This window comes from Aotus nancymaae, unplaced genomic scaffold, assembly GCF_030222135.1.
Source record: "Aotus nancymaae isolate 86718 unplaced genomic scaffold, 86718_ANA_hifiasm-v0.15.2.pri h1tg000029l, whole genome shotgun sequence".
NCBI classification, from domain to species: domain Eukaryota; kingdom Metazoa; phylum Chordata; class Mammalia; order Primates; family Aotidae; genus Aotus; species Aotus nancymaae.
The window spans coordinates 46864348-46878301 of NW_026988442.1; the positions used below are offsets into that span (position 1 = coordinate 46864348).

General features: G+C 37.0%; 1 protein-coding gene across 3 annotated transcripts in view; it reads right to left on the reverse strand.

Moving 5' to 3' along the window:
• Window positions 1-13954, reverse strand: part of CSRNP3 (cysteine and serine rich nuclear protein 3) — a 201457-nt gene that overhangs the window by 76915 nt on the left and 110588 nt on the right. For all 3 annotated transcript variants that reach the window (XM_012440646.2, XM_012440647.2, XM_012440648.2), the window contains one exon: window positions 3219-3389. In XM_012440646.2, coding sequence (XP_012296069.1) covers window positions 3219-3366 — 148 coding nt within the window. In that variant the 5' untranslated portion in view covers window positions 3367-3389. The remainder of the gene's footprint in view (window positions 1-3218; window positions 3390-13954) is intronic.

Sequence of the window (13954 nt, forward strand, 5' to 3'; positions counted from 1 at the left end):
ACAGTATAGATAAAATATCGTGTTCTGCTTTTCTTCCTTATCGTTATTTCACAAACATTGTACATATTGCCAAAAGGTCTTCGTAACTATAAAGAAAATAAATTAATGAATACGTTACCATAACTTAATGGCTCATTTCCTCACTCTTAGACGCGGTCCTTTCTCTCCCTCCTCTCCAATCCCTCTTTTTCGGTATTATTATCAACCACAGATATTTTCGTTTATACAGTCTTCACCTTGATTTTAATGTTTCTCTCTTCAGAAAAATTCTCTGAAGTACAGACTTATGAATGTTTTTATGGCTCTTGTATTTCCAAAGTGCTTTTTAAATATCAATGCCATTAATAGATGTGTGTGACTACAATGTACTGCAAACTTCACCAGCATTTACGTATTAGTATTTTTTACTGGAGAAATGAATACCAATTTCAAGGGGTGAAATCTCTGTGATTTCATACTAATGAAAACTCGTTAGTATTTTTAGTCTGCATTTTTGTTATTATTGTTGTTAATTGCTTTAAAATATTTGCTAATCATATTTCCTACTATGTGGATTTACTTTAAAGATGTGTGTCTTCATATTTATCTCAAGAAATTACATGTACTTTTGCTATGCTCTGAACAGAAAATAATGATATATTAACTGCACATAGTTTTTCCAATATAAATTGTTTTACTTTGGGCTTTGTTTTTTTAAGTAGCAGATAAGTTTAATATTTTTACATCATTAAATATATTAAGTATTTTTAATGTGATTATTTTTTCTTCTCATATATCACAGTTCATATAGTGATTTTGCCAAATGTCTGGCAAAATGCAACTTTCCTCATTAATGAAAAAAATTATCCATGTAATCTATCTGGTATTTTGGCCTATATTGTAAGATATAAGTCTAAATCACTTCTTTTTAAATTTCTTACTGCCACAACCATTTATTAAATAGTCTTTCCCTTCTCATTTTCTTATAACACTCTTTTCTTATATATGTAAAATTTTCATATATAACATGTTGGTTCCTAAATAGAGCACATTATGAAAAAACATCAGTTACATTGTTTTCTACTGTAGTTTGATGTCTGGAATGGCTTTTCAACATTTATGGCTTCTTTTTAAAAATATCTTCTTATTCTCATTAGTTTACTTCTCCAAATCAATTTTTATCATTCTGTCACCTAAGAAATGCCAGTTGAAGATTTTGTTTCAGTTTTTCTCTTATATTAATAAATTAATGTTGAAACCGTTAATGGCATTATCTTTATATCTAGAGACATAATCAGCCTCTTCAGTAACTCGTCTTCCATTATAACTCACAAGAAATAACATTTTAAAGATATGTCCAATTTATATAATTAAGGGGCCAAATAAGACCACCATGCAACAGGTAGAGACTATGTTGTAAGACGTGTATATAGCTAGGCTCAACTCCTGTGTGATCTCGTGCCAGATGCTTAACCTCTCTGAGCCTCAGTTGCTTCCTCTGTAAAGTGGAGGCAGTACTACTTACTTTCATAATTGCTGTAAGGAGTATGGATAATGTATACAAAGCTATTGGAGCATAGCCTGTATCCAATGAATGTTAGCTATCATCATAATTTTTAATTTAACATCTGCCTAGTACTTGACATTTTACAAAGTTTTTTTCACGTGTATTATCTCACTTGCTCTGTTTGATCTTTGCAAAAACCCATGAGATAATAATATTATCACTACTAGTGTTAAGATGAAAAATCTAAATACATTTCTTCTTTTGAATCAAAAGCACAAGCTCATTTCATACTATCATGGATATATGTCAAAGTATTTGTAGACCACCTACATCACACCATAACTTTGTCCCTAAATATTTTATGAATTTTTCTGCTATAATAATTGTAATCTTTTCATCATATTGTCTAATTAGTTGTGCTTGCTTAATGGAATGCTATTGATTTTGCCATATTTATTTCATGTTCAACAGCTATTGAGTTTCTTATTACCTCTTAAAAATATGTTTAAATCATTTAGTTTTTGGAGTTGCGACGTTGCCAAATTCAATTCTTTGTTATAGAGTCATATATTAATAACATTAACTAATTGGAAAGTAAAAAAAAAAGACCAGTTATCTATCATGATATTAAAACATATTAAAATCTTCCTGTTTAAGAAACATACATTTTAAAAAGATTATTTAACTATTGCTAGTCAATTTCCTTTAGACTATAGATTACATTGCCTTAATAATTTTTTATATTAGACCTTCAAACCTCCTTTTATCTTGCCTGACAGAAAGGCTGACATTACATTGTGGCAAAAAAAAGGAATCAAAAAGAAAGCATAGCCCGGGTGCGGTGGCTCACGCCTATAATCCCAGCACTTTGGGAGGCAGAGGTGGGTGGATCACCTGAGGTAGAGTTCGCGATCAGCCTGAGCAATATGGTGAAACCCCATCTATACTAAAAATACAAAACAAACAAATAAATAAATAATAAAAATTAGCCATGAGTGGTGCTGTGCGCCTGCAGTCCCACCTACTCAGGAGGCTGAGACAGGAGAATCACTTGACCCTGGGAGGCAGAGGTTGCAGTGAGCCGAGATCATGGCACTGCACTCCAGCCTGGGTGACAGAGTGAGACTCCATCTCAAAAAAAATAAAATAAAATAAATAAAGCATAAAGTTTGTTTCTTGTTGGGCTTTAAATATTATCCTTGGAGAAGAGAGACTAGAGGAATGACTGGGAAAGAGGCACTGGACTGCACACACTTGCACATTTGGGAGACACCTGCTGCCTTCACATCTCTTCCTAATCCCTGGCTGCCTAAACTCCTTCTAGTCATAATCTAGACTCTCCATTCCTTAATAATGCCTTTTAAAATGTTTTCTCCTAGAATATCATTTCAGTTGTGAAAGGACACCTTTATTTGAAACTGGAGTTATTTTCTGTCTTCCCCCATCTATTCCCAGAGTACTAGGTGTTTATTTGGAAAAGCATTAATAATGAAATGTGATTCTTAAATTCAATTAGTTGGTTAACACAATCAAATAATATACTGTAAAAAGTATTCTAAATAAAGGAATCTATTGAGTCACCTGGAAAATATTGCGTTTTTGGGTAACTGTTCTTCGTATTTGGTTGATTGGAAGATATACATAGTTGGAATCAAAGGTTAAAATAAAAATGACACAATTAGTTTTGTTGTAGAACCAGACAATTGACTTTGGTTCTGATTTCAGTACTCACGGGTAAAATGACTAGAAGTGGATGGATTGACACTGTCCCCACTGTCAGCACTTTCACTGCTGGAAACTTCATCATCTGATTCCCTCACAGAGGAGCAGGGTGAGGAGCCGTCAACTTCTTCAAACTTCCTCTTTAAAATTCCACTCATAGCTGCAGCACTGTCACATGTACCTGTAACAGGAATGAGAGCAACAGAGCATTGAAATATTTGACCGCTGAACGTGTAGCCAAGGTCTCCAGAGTCATTTTTGTGTGGCTTTTTATACATGAACTGAGCTACAGCTTTCCCTTGAAAGGATCACCAAGCAGATTTTTATTTCTATATTCAAATTAACAAAAATTAAATTATGAATATTTAATCATTTGATTATCAAAAAGTTTCTATATTTTGAGACATAGTTCATTTTTATGTAATATCATTATTCCTTTTTGTTGGCAAAAAAGAAAATCTGTAAAGAAAAAAAATGCCAATGTCTCCCCCCAAGTCCTTGATTACAACATTATATGAAATTCAGCTGGAAGGAATGCAAAACAGTATGCGCAACCTTTGTACTCAAGATCTAAAATTCAAGAAACCTAATTAGATGAGCACGATGAAGCATATAAAAACAGTTCTAAATTTTAGGTAGTTTCCATTTCGGTATTGCAATAAGGTGACATGCGTCCCTATGCTACCTGGTTGCTGAAACCCTTGCCACTTTTTCAGAAACTTCCTAAGGCTATTTACCTGAGAGATGGCAATAATTGAAGTGAAAGGTCTATGGATGGGGAATGGATATGGTTTCTTCTAAATCATTTCTCTAGGGTGAATGGACTCTCTCCTTTCCCTGGGCTGACATTTCTCCACCTTCCCCATTTTACCTTGATCTGGCACAGTCCTAAATTACATTAACTTAACTGAAAGTTCGGTATTTAACTGAAAGGTTAAATATTCATTACCCAAAATGCTTGAGATCAGAAGTGTTCTGAATTTTGAATTTGTTTGGATCCTGAAATATTTGCATCTACATAATGAAGTACCTTGGGGATGAGACTCAAGTCTATAGACAAAATTCATTTCTGTATATCTTAAACATATAGTCTAAAGGCAATTTCTGGCAATGTCTTGGATAATTTTGTGATCAAAACAAAGTTTTGACTCTGTTTTGACTGTGACCCATCAGATAAGGTCAGGTATGAAAATTTTCACTTGTGGCATCATGTAGGTGCTCAAAGAGCTTTGAATTTTGGAGCATTTTGGATTTTAGATTAGGGATGTCTAACCTTTATTAATGAGGCAATTCCATGCATTCTATCTTCCACTTCATTTATTTCAATTGATTCTAATTCACATCTGAGTTATTGAGGCCATTCTCTCCTTTTTCTGCCAGATTATAGTCAGTGTATAAATCAGGGGGAAGCAAGACCCTTAACACTATTCTGAGATTCCCTTAGTTACATTATCTCTGTACTGCTCTTGGAAATCTCTGAAATCACTTCTTTTCAGTGCAGATCACAGAGCAAGCAGCCTGTTCAAATTCCCTGAACTGGGCCAGCTCTCCAAGAAAGGTCTAAGTCAGTAATTTGCAAACGTGTTACCTGAATGAGCAGCAGTAGCATTACTTGGGAGTGAGATGGTTAGAAATGCAAATTCTCAACTCCCATTTCAGATCTACAAATCAGAAATTCCCAGGAAGTTGGGCCAGGCACTTTTTACTTTATGAAGCCCCCAACTGGGTGATTTTGCAGCACACTCAAAATTGAGGACCACTTGTCTAATTTCTAGTATTCTTTTCAGCCTCTCCATCCATAAACATGGCTCTTTGTTGGATGTGTCCACATACCAGCCCTAGAGAGTCACATAAACCAGCACTGAATTCCTAGTCAAAAATCTCTTCTTTGACCTTTCCTGGTGTGATTCCTAGTAAAATTTACTACAGAATTTGTATTAGTCTGTTCTCATGCTGCTATGAAGAAACATCCAAGACTAATTTGTAAAGAAAAGAGGTTTAATTGGCTCACAGTTATGCATGGCTGTGGAAGCCTCAAGACACTTAAAATCATGGCAGAAGGGGAGGCAAACCCATCCTTCTTCACATGGCAACAGAAGACAGAAGCGCCAAGTAAAGGGGGAATAACCGCTTATAAAACCATTAGAGAACTCATGAGAACTCATTATCAGGAAAACAGCATGAGAGTAACTGCCGCCATGATTCAATTACCTCCTATTGAGTCCCTCCCATGACATGTGGGCATTTTGGAAACTATAATTCAATATGAGATTTGGGTGGGGACACAGCGAAACCATCATTCTGCCTGTGACCCCTCCCAAATCTCATATCCTCACATTTCAAAACACAATCGTACCTTTTCAACGGTCCCCCAAAATCTTAGCTCATTCCAGCATTAACCCAAAAGTTGAAGTCTAAAGTCTCATCTGAGACAAGGCAAGTTCCTTCTGCTAATGGGCCTGTAAAATCAAAAGCAAGTTAGTTACTTTGTAGGTACGATGGGAGTACAGGTATTGGGTAAATATACCTGTTCCAAATGGGAGAAATTGGCAAAAACAAAGGGGCTACAGGCTGGTCAAGTCTGAAATCTAACAAGGAAATACTTAAATCTTAAAGCTCAAAATCTAGTAGTGCAGCCATTAAGCCTTAAAGTTCAAAAATGATCTAATTAATTTGACTCCATTTCTCATATCCAGGGCACACTGACGCAAGAGGTGGTCTCCCACAGCCTTGGGAAGCTCTGCCCCCTGTGGCTTTGCAGGGTACAGCTCCCCTCCTGGCTGATTTCATGGGCTGGCACTGACTGTCTGTGGCTTTTCCCAGCCCGTGGTGCAAGCTGTCAGTGGATCTTCTTTTCTGGGGTCTGGAGGATGCTGGTCCACCTCTCACAGTTCCACTAGGTACTGCCCCAATGCAGACTCTGTGTGAAGGCTCCAACCCCACATTTCCCTTCCGCACTGCCCTAGTAGGAGTTCTCCATGAGGGCTGTGCCTCAATGGCAGACTTCTGCCTGACATAGAGGCATTTCCATACATCCTCTGAAATCTAGGCAGAGGTTCCCAAACCTTAATTCTTGTCTTCTGGGCACTCACAGCCTCAACACCACATGGAAGCCACCAAGTCTTTGGGCTTGCACCCTCTGAAATAATGGCATGAGTTGTACCTTGCCTCCTTTCAGCATGGCTGGACCTGAAGCAGCTGGGACACAGGGCACCATGTCCCCAGTATGCACAGAACAGGGGGCCCTGGGCCTACTTGAAAAAACCATTTTTTCCTTCTAGGCCCCCAAGCCTGTGATGGGAAGAGCTTCCCTGAAGGTCTCTGATATGTCCTGGAGACATTTTCCCCATTGTCTTGGTGATTAACATTTAGCTCCTTATTACTTATGCAAATTTCTACAGTGAGTTGCTTGAATTTCTCCACAGTAAATAGGTTTTTCTTTTGTATCACATTATCAGGCTTCAAATTTTTCAAACTTTATGTTCTGCTTCCTCTTGAATGCTTTGCTATGCAGGAATTTCTTCTGCCAGATATTCTAAATATCTCTCTCAAATTCAAAGCTCCACAGATCTCTGGGGCAGGGACAAAATGCTGCCAGTCTCTTTGCATAGCAAGAGTGACCTTTACTCCAGTCTCCAACAAGGTCCTCATCTTCACCTGAGTCCACCTCAGTCTGGGCTTCATTGTCCATATTGCTATCAGCATTTTGGTCAAAGCTGTTCAAAAATGTCTAGGAAGTTCCAAAGTCTCCCATATCTTTCTGTCTTCTGAGCTCTCCAAGTCACTAAAAAGTTCCAAACTTTTCCACATTTTCCTATCTTTTTCTGAGCTCTCCAAACTGTTACAACCTCTGCCTATTAACCAGTTCCAAAGTTGCTTCCACATTTTCAGGTATGTTTATAGCAGCACCCTACTCCCTGTGGTACCAATTTACTGTATTAGTCCATTCTCATGCTGCTATGAGGAAATACCTGGGACTGGGTAATTTATTTAAAAAAGAGGTTTAATTGACTCACAGTTACACATGGCTAGTTAGGCCTCAGGAAACTTAAAATTATGGCAGAATGAGAAGCAAACATGTCCTTCTTCACATGACTGCAGAAGAGAAAAGTGCCAAATAAAGGGGGGAAAGCCCCTTATAAAACCATCAGATCTCATGAGAATTCACTCACTATCACAAGAACAGCAAGAAGGTAACTGCCCCCATCACTTAGTTATCTCCCACAGGGTCCCTCCCATGATATTTGGGTATTATAGGAACTACAATTCAAGATGAAATTTGGATGGGAACACAGCCAAACCATATTAGTATTAGATTTTTCATATTTCAGAAATACTTATGAAATAATAATGAATATTTATTTCATTAATCTAAGCATGCATTTAGTAACTACTGTGTATGTATTTGATTCCTTGAGTGGAATAGGGGATACAAAAGAAAGTTAGATGGCTACCTGGCCTCAAGAAGCAAACATTCTCTATGCTGGGCTCCATCAAATTAAGAATACTCCCAAATTCATGTTCTACTCACTTGCTTTATTAACCCCTGTCTTTCTACGTGAATGTTATATTAACAATGGAGATAACTGATAGCAATAGGAAGATATATCATTGTCCACTCTTTTGAAAATAAAATCTCTATTCCTACTCAGATTTTACCACTATTCAGATTAGCATATTATTTTCTCCATCTTAAAGAGTGTGAAATGCATAAAATCTTCATGCATATCTGAATAGGGCGAAGAGAAAAAAAAGATATTTTAAGTAAAGTCTTGAAATAAAAGTAGGACAGGATATAAATTTTAAAATGGTTCACTTCAAACAAGATGCAAAGTAATTCATGAGGGAGAGACTCCAAGACACAAAGTAATACAAGATGGAAACCTATGTTTAAAAAGTACATTTTTATAATAAGATATTGCAATGGGAGCAGTTAGAAACCAAGTACTTTTTAAGCTCCACTTCCCCTCCCCCCGACTCCCCAGCTTCTTCAGAAAAGGTATACTTCTCAAGAATCATGGACACTTAATTGGGCTACAGGGATCCATGTCCCAACACTGCAAATGGTGGTACTTGGTACTCCTCTTGTCCTTTCTCACCTCCACAAGAATAAGAGGGAAAATTTTTGACGAGATAATAAGAGAATTAAAAAGTCTCTTTTTTCCTTTTAGTTACATTTGGGACTGTCAATACCTAAAGAAATGGAGTTAAAAGTTCATGTAAGTTCTGTCTAGGTCTTTAAAATTAAAAGAGACTGAGCTACACTCAGGTCAAAGGAAGTAAGGAACCATTTGCTAAGAGTGTGATCAGTATTTAAGCTAACAATTAAACATTCAAACATATACCTACATCGATGAAACACCTATTAAGTACAAAATTGCTTGTGTAGCAATGAAGTATAATACTTGTCCAATTTCATTGCCTTTAAAAAATATTCCCTATGTGAGTATAACAAAATGTCATAACAAAATTTGAAGACCAAATGGTCCATTGCTTACCAGTATGTAACTCTTAATCTAGACTTAGTAGTGGAATGTTAAAGGGAGATATGGTTTTCTTCTACATCACCTACATTATCTTTCTAGGAAAGAAAAGAATATAAGAATTTAGGCAGAAGACCCTATTAATAAAGTGTTGTATAGCCAATTTGTTTGTACTATGTTGGAGGATTGCAGTGTACGACTGGCTAGATACAGAGCCAGGTGAGGATAATTAATGCCTATCCCATAGCTGCTGTAGTCCTTAAACACCTACACATTATGTTTTTGTTCCTAAAGATGAGGCCCAATTAGACTTGGTAGTATACAGCAAATGAAAATGTGTCAAACATTACAAATTAGCTTTATTTAATTAATTAATTTTTGTTTGTTTTTAGAGACAGGGTCTCTGTTGCCTACTCTGTAGTCCAGTGGCATGATCGTGGCTCACTGTAGACTCAACCTCCTGAGCTCAAGGGATCCTCCTACCTCTGCCTTACCAGTACCTGAAACTACAAGCATTCACCACCATGCACAGCTAATTTTTCAAAAAAATTTTTGTAGAGATAGGGCCTGACTATGTTTCTTATTCTGGTCTCCAACTTCTGGCCTCAAGCAACCCTCTCACCTCAACCCCCTAAAGTTCTGGGATTACAGGCATCAGCCACCACACCCGGCCCTAAAGTTGACTTTTATAGCACTAAAGCCCAAAGAACAGAGATAAAGTTGGACAGGCATTAATTTACTGTAAATATGAAGATCTGAAAATTGAAGCCTAGATAACAGCCATTTTATCACAGCTACTGTTGTCCAATTCATGAAACACATGCTAATCAAGGGCACCACCATTTCTCACTTAGACTAGGCCAAGGGCCTCTAATTATTCTCTTGCATCCACTGCTGCTAGCTTTCAATGTGTTTTCAAGGTTGCAGGCAGAATGATAAATTTAAAATGCAAATCTGATCATGTCAGTCTATAGCTGAAAACTCTTACGTGGCTTCAGATTGCCTTAGGATTAAGTTCAAAATCCTCAAAATGGCTTATGAAGTCCTTAACAATCTAGCTTGTCTAACCTCTTCATCCTCATTTGGAGCCACTGGCCTTGTCACTGGTATTTCAGCTCTAACAATCTTGCAGTTCCTCCAACTTGCAATTTCTCTCTGACCTTTAGGACATTTGATATACAATTCCTTTTGATCTACTTTTAAATGTATTTCCATAGCATTTACCACTTTCTAAACCCATATTACTTGTTTATGTATTTCTATGCTTATTACTTACTGTTTTCATCTCCTAATAAAAAATACAAGAACAGGGATTCTTATTTTCTTTACAAATGTTTCAAGTACCTGGAACAACAATGCCTTGTATATAATAGGTGCTCAATAAATATTTGTTCAGTGAATTAATACAACCTTTAATATCCATACCTTAATATATGTTGTTTTTTTTTTTCTGCTAGACTGAAAGCTCCATAAAGGCAGAAATCCTATTCATCTTATTTACCACTCTATCTCCCCTAACAACCTATTTGGTTGAATGAGAATGAAAATGAGAGATGAAACTGATCCCAAAGCATCATGCAATTTTATTTTGCACGCAAGCAACACAAAAGCCAATTCTAGACTAACTTAAGCAAAAAACTTCTGTTGGGAAAACACTGGACTAGTTCAAACAGTCTAAGACAGAGCTTGAAACCAAAACTTAGGAAACAGGAACTGGGGCAGCTTCTGAGATTATGGCCGTAAAAATTCCTTCTCTGGAGCTTTGCAATTACCAGGTCTAAGTTCCAGCAACTTCTCTCTGTGTCACAGTTCAAGTGTAATATCCCAAAGGCTGAGCAATTTTTTGACCTATCTTGGGTCAAATGTCTGCCCCTTGATCATTCAACTACATGGCTATTAGGCAGAGAGGCATTGTGAACAATTTTGATGTTTCTTCTGATTGCTTCACCAAATTCAAATGGTGAAGTGACAGACACTGTAACAAGTTGATGATAATACCTGTGAGTGGCTCGTCTGTGATAGCAGATAGGAAAAGCTTAGCTAGCAAAGGTAAGACTATTCACAATGTCTAATTATTAACCAGTTGGTCTACTGGGCCAGATACAGGATGAACAGGACAGTGGCTCAATTGATGTTATGTAGGTTTTATTCCAATATTCAAGAAAAGAAAACTTAGTTAAAAAAAAAAGCACGCATGGTATGATATTTTTATAATTTTGAGAAATATCTTTAGTTAACCAAATGTTCCTAAATATCTGAATAAATGTTTAACTGTTAGTTTAAATCTATAATTTCTGTCCTTATACTATTGTTAATCTAACATTGAATATGGTCTAAATCAAACTTGTACAACCCACGACGCATAGGCTGCAATGCAGCCCAGGACAGCTTTGAATGCAGCCCGACACAAATTTGTAAACTTTCTTAAAACATTGTGAGTCTTTTTTGTTTTTGTTTTAGCTCATCAGCTATCCTTAGTGTTAGTATATTTTATGTGTGGCACAGGACAATTCTTCTAATATGACCCAGGGAAGCCAAAAGATTGGACATCCCCTAAACTCTTTGCTACATAAACTAATCATTATTTTAAACAGTTGCCCTTCTAAAATAAATTACTTCTTTAGTAGGTTTCATAAAATTAGAGCAACTCTGAATTTTTTTCTAGGCTTTTGACTCTGTTCTATAAGCTTTTTGGTGTTTCAATCTTTAAACAAATTGTCTTCCTTCTTTTTCTTTTTCTTCTTATTCATTGCACTCTCATATTCTTTGCACAGCAGCCTGCAGATTTGGGATAGAAGGCAAAGGCCATCTCTTCAAAGCTGAGTACTATGTGACATATTTCCTTGACATCACCCATAGTGGAAATAGATTCCAAGTGTCATTTAGAGGACCCTCTCTTTGCTACTACCTAGCTCTTTGCTTCAGTCATGTGATCCTAGCCTCACCTGCTTTCCCTAACGGTGCTTCAAACCCAGGAGAGTTGTGTCAGGGGAGTTCAAACCAGAGAGACTCCATCTTGAGTGAGGGCTGGGACTTGCTGGGATGCAGTCTCATAAATTTAGGTATTACTAGCCTCTAGATGTTTACAGTTAAGAGAGCAGATTGATAGTGTTTACTAAACAGACTCAGTCTTGGGAGTGTCCTAATATCCTGATATCTTCAAAACAAAAGCATTCCTAATTTTGCTTTAAAGATAATAATATTGATTCTTGCAAAATATTGTAATCAAGAAAATTAATCCTCTTATCACAAACGCTTGTAGCAGAGCACATCTCCCCATCATCTTTTTTCATCTTATCTGTACAAGCATTGTAGCTAAGGTAGACGCATTACCCCTCTTGCTTTTGGAAATGCCCTACTCTGTCTATGCATAGCTGTTCTTTCGCCACTGTACCTTTCTTCATAAACTTACTTTTGCTTTGCACTGAGGACTCACTCTGAATTCTTTCTTGTGTGAGATCCAAGAACCCTCTCTTGGGGTCTGGATTGGGACCCCTTTCCTGTAACTGTTATATATGCTTGTGTTTGTTTAATTTGTTCTGTTATTTGTTTCCAAGGTTTAATGTCATTTATTCATACTTAATTTTTTTGTGAGTTTTTTTACTAGTATAAAACATGAAGACCAGGGGAAGTACAAAAGAAGAGACTATTATGTAAAGGGATATGGGAAGAGGAAGAGGCCATAAATAGATCTACTATGTGCCAGTTACTTTACAATCTTTTATCTTGCTGCATCTTTATAACAATCTTGGCCATGTTACCCTCATTTTACAGTTAAAGAAACCAAGTTACAGAGAGATTAACTACTTTGTCAAAGTTTCTTACCAAGCCAGGGTTAGAAGTCAATACATCTATACTATGCTTCCTCCCACTGGGGTCTTTTCCAGCAAATCACAGATGGTAACTACAATGCATAATATTTTTAATTTTTTAAAAAAGCGCACATGCATGTGGGGAGAATGCTCCTTTTAAAGCCATACTGAATGTAATTGTTTGTTGTAAGGCATGACTTTTAGGTCAAACAATTACCACTGAGTAAGCAAAAAGTGTCTTGAACATTTATCACACCATACATTCTGAGAATGGTTATGCATTTTTCTAAAAGAAAAGAAAAGGATATATATTTCTACAATACTAGAGTCATTTCTACTTAAACCCATTTGGCAAGAAATAAGCATATCTGCCGCCAAAAGAAGAGGAATTTGGCAATGATTTTACAAGGTAAAATCCCACAAGGTGTTTCCATGGGGCACTACCAATGTGAAAAATGCTGCTGGTGGCTTGCCAGTGTGAGAAGCACACATTGGCCAAGCGTACCTCACTTGTCCAGGTGTCTGCTTAGGCCAAGAACCCTGGGAGCACTCCTGGCTAATAAATATTTTTGTTGGAGAAATAATAATTGTGGGGTTCCCCAATTATATATGAAGTCCTTATGCCAGATGTTTTTGTGACTTTGAGTTAAAGGACTGAGTTACTTTATATGCAGTGGATCACAACATTTCTGCAGTTTGATGATTTTCAGTTTGAGAATTTGATTAACAAATGAACACTTTCTCCAAAAAAAAAGTGCACAAAGGAGAAATGCATGCCATTTCTTATGGACTCCCAGGATAAAAACCTCTCCTTTGGTGATTGTACCATTTCCCCAGCTTTGGTGGGTATCCAGAACCTGGAGAAATGATTCACTGGGAACACTTTATTTCAAAGTATAAAGGAAGTTTATAAACATGTTGCCAATATTCCTTTTACCATCAGGGTCACCCACGTCCTCGAATAGGGCTCTTTCCAGCTCCTTCAGTTTCTTCTAGCATTTGTGCCAAAGGACCTATTGCATCTGCTGGAGACATTTCCAGGAGATTTCTTCACTGTTGTCTTGGCTGCCACATACTACTCAAACAACTGCCCAAAACTGGCCTCATCTGCAACTTTGTGGCTTGAGGAATACTTGACAAGAATGGTTCTGGGTTAAGACACACTTTCCTAGACAGTGCCTGTCTTTCCTAAAAGATGGTTAGATAGCCTCATTCCATTTATAATAATTCAAGTTAGCATTTAGTGAACACCTACTATGGGCCAGATACTTTGTAACCATTCTCTGTAATCTTCCACCACATCCTACCAGGTAGTTTTAACAAAGGAAACTGAAGTTTCAGTAGTTTAGATGGTTTGCTTGAGGTTTATGACTGACCCAGTCCTCTGAAAATATTCCTTGACCAGTATCACACTGTGCTTAAGTGACCTCTCTGCATTCACACCACCTGGT